Source organism: Sardina pilchardus, chromosome 8, assembly GCF_963854185.1.
Source record: "Sardina pilchardus chromosome 8, fSarPil1.1, whole genome shotgun sequence".
Lineage (NCBI taxonomy): Eukaryota > Metazoa > Chordata > Actinopteri > Clupeiformes > Clupeidae > Sardina > Sardina pilchardus.
The window spans coordinates 1972128-1977127 of NC_085001.1; the positions used below are offsets into that span (position 1 = coordinate 1972128).

Here is a 5000-nt window from a genome sequence, read left to right on the forward strand (position 1 = left end):
ATTTTGTGTATTCTAAGTAGGTGAATTTCAGTGTTTTAGCTTCATATTGTGTTTTTTTGGTTGGTTCAGTGTGATTAGTTGTGGTGTGTCGTCTGGTATATTTGTACATTAGTATATCATATTGTGTTGTGTTGTGGTGTGTGGTATATTTGTACATTAGTATATCATATTGTGTTGTGTTGTGGTGTGTGGTATATCATGTCGTGTTGTGTTGTGTTGCAGGGGAGCGTAGAGAAGGTGCGGGAGCATGTATATGTGTACATGTGTATATTATATGGTGTTGTGGTGTGTTGTCTGGTGTGTATATCATGTCGTGTTGTGTCGTGTTGTGTTGTGTGTTGCAGGGCAGCGTAGAGAAGGTGCGGGAGCATGAGTGTGTATATCATGTCGTGTTGTGGTGTGGTGTGTGTTGCAGGGCAGCGTAGAGAAGGTGCGGGAGCATGAGTGTGTATATCATGTCGTGTTGTGGTGTGGTGTGTGTTGCAGGGCAGCGTAGAGAAGGTGCGGGAGCATGAGGGCAGCAGTCACGTGTCCCACCTGCAGCTCCTGCTGAGGGCCGTGCGGGGTTTACCTCCATCACCCTCCACCTCCAGCCACCCCCACCCGCCCCCCCCAGCCCTCCCCTCACACCTCAGCCCTGGGGGGGCGGCGCTGGAGCCCCTGCTGGAGGTGGATGGCGGGGGGGGTGGCGGTGAGAGGTGTCAGGAGATGTCTCTGGCCCACAGCCTGCGGGAGGACCAAGAGGCCGCCGCCGCCGCCGCCGCCGCTATGGTGAGCCAGCAGCTGGACTCCGTGCAGGAGCGCGTGTGTGTCTTCGAGAACGTCGTCTCCGCGCTCAGCCGCGAGGTGGAGAAGACCCAGCTGTGCATGGCCGCGCTGGAGCGAGATCGCCACAGCAACCAAGACGTCATCAGCTTCCTGGAGGCCAAGGTGAGACGGCTCAGCAGCGGAGTAGAGCAGAGATCAGCGGGGACTTCAGCAGCGCTAACACACTAGCGCTAACTAGGCAGCAGTGCTAACACTCTAACGCTAAAGCTAACTAGGCAACAGTGCTAGCACTCTAACGTTAACTAGGCAGCAGTACACACTCTTGAATTTCCCCTTGGGGATCAATAAAGTATCTATCTATCTATCCTTCTACACTCTAACGTTAACTAGGCAGCAGTGCTAACACTAACGCTAATGCTAACTAGGCAGCATTGCACACACTCTAATGCTAACTAGACAGCAGTGCTAACACTCTAACGCTAACTTGGCAGCAGTGCTAACACTCTAATGCTAACTAAGCAGCAGTGCTAACACTCTAACACTAATGCTAACTAGGCAGCATTGCACACACTCTAACGCTAACTAGGCAGCAGTGCTAACACTCTAACGCTAACTTGGCAGCAGTGCTAACACTCTAATGCTAACTAGGCAGCAGTGCTAACACTCTAATGCTAACTAGGCAGCAGTGCTAACACTCTAACGCTAATGCTAACTAGGCAGTAGTGCTAACACTCTAATGCTAACTAGGCAGCAGTGCTAACACTCTAATGCATTGAGTTACACGTCACTATAAGCCCTCTGTTTGTAGGATTAGTCAGCAATGATTAGTTGGAGGTCTTTAAATAAATACTAACTGTACGTAGAGTATATGCACACAAACTGTAGGCTACATCTGAACGCCCATACTTTTCCACAATTCCATTGAGGAGATGAAAACATGATCCAAGTGTAATAGAGGCAAGCATGAGTCCCAGCAGGCCTGTGAACAGCTGGAATGTGTGTTGCCATGGACACGCTCAAGAGAGTTCATGTCACACTGAGGTCCGGGACGTCAAAGGTCCTAATTTAGAGGAGCACGTCGACTTTTTGGGACTTATTCACCAGTTAGATAAGCTGATACATACCCTTCTCATCTCGTGCGCACACACACACACACACACACACACATGATACATACCCTTCTCATTACGCGCATGTAGTTACTCACTCTGACGCACCAAGTGGTCGGCTCCAATAGCTTCACCTCCCAATAGAGACAAAGGATCTCCAACATGTCCCTATGGACATGCAGTGAATTGTATAGTTATAACGTGTGCAAATAACAATATCAAATCAGCCATTTTGTACGCACATACACATACTTGATACTCTGCTCACAATCAGGTGAAGCACTCAGCACGTTTCTCATGCCGTTGGTTGAGTGTCCTTCTGAGATTCTCTGGTGTGTGTTCATCACGACGTCAGGAGAATGTCCTTCTGAGATTCTCTGGTGTGTGTTGTTCATCATGGCGTCAGGAGAATGTCCTTTTGAGATTCTCTGGCGTGTGTGTTCATCGTGGCGTCAGGAGAATGTCCTTTTGAGATTCTCTGGTGTGTGTTCATCGTGTGTGTGTGTGTGTGTGTGTGCGTGGGTTGAGTGCAGAACAGTGTGACTGGTCCTCCTTCACCTTCCTACCGCATAGAAAACTGCTGATTTGGCAACACCCTTCAAATTAGGGCATAGGAGTGTGTGTGTGTGTGTGTGTGTGCACAGGGTCGTCACATGGCACAGTGAACTGGAAAACTAGATGCCAGTCAGACAGGCCTCTCGTCTCCCCATGTCACACACACACACACACACACACACACACACACACACACTCGTCCTGCCCGTGTCCTTGCATCATTTATGTATTTCTCATTTCTTTGATTCTCTCTTCCCCCGGGACCCTGATGGGAAAGGACACCTCTAGCTCCCACCTCACTTCCTGCCCCCACATCACTTCCTGCTCCCACCTCACTTCCTGACCCCACATCACTTCCTGCTCCTACCTCACTTCCTGCGCTGTGCTGCATCACTCTGTAATGGCCGCCATTATGTCCGCTCCACAGACACACAGACACACACACACACACACACACACACAGACAGCACCCAAGCCAACCGTATGCTAACCAGTGCAGATGGATGAGGGCAGTGTGGTAGCAGTGTGTGTGTTTGCAGGGTGTTGCTATTTGCTGTTTGCTGTTTGAGTAATGAATTTCACAGGCCCTACCTTCACTCAGAGCCTGGCTGTGCATTCTCTGAAAGCTGCCATCAGCAAGGCTGGTTAGAGAGAGCTGATGAGTGTGTGTGTGTGTGTGTGTGTGTGTGTGTGTGTGTGTGGATGGGGGTGAGTGAGAGGTTGATAGAATGAGGAAATGTCTGTCGGCCATCTTGGCTCCGGCCTGTTAGTTCAGAATGAGGCTCCGTGCAGCAAATCAGACAGACGAAATCTCCTGGAACAGCGGAGACACACACACACACACACACACACACACACACACACACACACACACCGCGTTCCCACACGGTCACCTTGCAGAACCGACATTCATCCGTCCAACCCCTGCCTCTCTTCAGAAGAGAAAGAGTGGCCTTTGCATCTCTCTCTCGCTCTCTCTTTCTCTCTTTCTGTCTCTCCCTCTCTCTCTCTCTCTCGCTCTCTCTCTTTTTCTTTAGAGGAGAAAGAATGGCCTTTGCATCTCTCTCGCTCTCTCTCTCTCTTTCTCTCTGTCTGTCTCTCCCTCCCTGTCTCTCTCTCTCTCTCTCTCTCTTTCTCTCTGTCTGTCTCTCTCTCTCTCTCTCTCTCTCTCTCTTTCTCATCTAACACACATGTGGTGGTGCTGTGCTTAATCTATTCATCTCATCCTGACGCCAGCACGCTAGGAGAAACGCACACACACACACACACACACATACTGTACACACACACACACACACAGCGCGGGCACGCCAGGAGAAACACTAACGCTGGTGTGCTGGTGCGCTGGGAGAAAGACGAAAGCATTTGAAAGCAATCATTACATTTTGTATCATTGTAGTTATTATCAGGCTGCATGAGGGGGTAAACACGACCAGACTCAATATAATTCATGTGTGTGTGTGTGTGTGTGTGTGTGTGTGTGTGCGCGCCCGTGCTCAATATAATTCATGGATGATATCATCTGTGGAAGGCGACAGAACGGAGGGAAAAGCACAAGAGAAGGAAATGGATTCATTTGTCTCTGGCGGAAAACACCGTCTGATGGAGACGCACCTTCTTGCTATCGATAACAGCCACACATGGGAGTGCAGCACGAGCTACACACACGCGCACACACACGCACGCACGCACGCACGCACACGCACTGACACACACACACACACACACACACACACACACACACACACACACACACACATGCCATCATTAACACCAGGTCCTGTCTTCATGAGTAGAGTAGGTGCATGTTTTGCTACATTCATACTGGTCACCATTACTGTAACACCATGTCTGGCCCCGTTAATAGAGCAGTGTGTGGGGGGGGGGCTGTGTTTGTGTGTGTGTGTGTGTGTCGGTGTTTGAGATGATTGTGTTTGTATGTGGATGTGTGTTTGATGTGTGTGTGTGTGTGTGTGTGTGTGTGTGCTGAGAGATATAGAAGAAGACAGAGGGCTGGTGGGAGAGGAAGCGAAGACTGATGCGTGAACTTTAAATGCCCATTTCAGTAAGAGGCCCAGAGACAAGCAAGGGTTAAACTACTGGACCTGTTCACTTTTGACAAGCAAGGGTTAAACTACTGGACCTGTTCACTTTAGACAAGCAAGGGTTAAACTACTGGACCTGCTCACTTTAGACAAGCAAGGGTTAAACTACTGGACCTGTTCACTTTAGACAAGCAAGGGTTAAACTACTGGACCTGTTCACTTTAGACAAGCAAGGGTTAAACTACTGGACCTGCTCACTTTAGACAAGCAAGGGTTAAACTAGTGGACCTGTTCACTTTAGACAAGCAAGGGTTAAACTACTGGACCTGTTCACTTTAGACAAGCAAGGGTTAAACTACTGGACCTGTTCACTTTAGACAAGCAAGGGTTAAACTACTGGACCTGCTCACTTTACCTACACGGATGCCTCCACTGGTACAGAGTGGGTCATTCTCCATGTACTGTATTTACACACACACCCCCCACCACACACACATAGTACACACACACACCCCAACACACA

General features: G+C 49.4%; 1 protein-coding gene across 1 annotated transcript in view; it reads left to right on the top strand.

The window, feature by feature from the left end:
- The window catches only part of traf1 (TNF receptor-associated factor 1), a 20716-nt gene that overhangs the window by 11431 nt on the left and 4285 nt on the right, over positions 1–5000 (top strand). The window contains exon 7 of the mRNA XM_062542300.1: positions 487–930. Within this exon, the coding sequence (XP_062398284.1) occupies positions 487–930 (444 nt within the window). The remainder of the gene's footprint in view (positions 1–486; positions 931–5000) is intronic.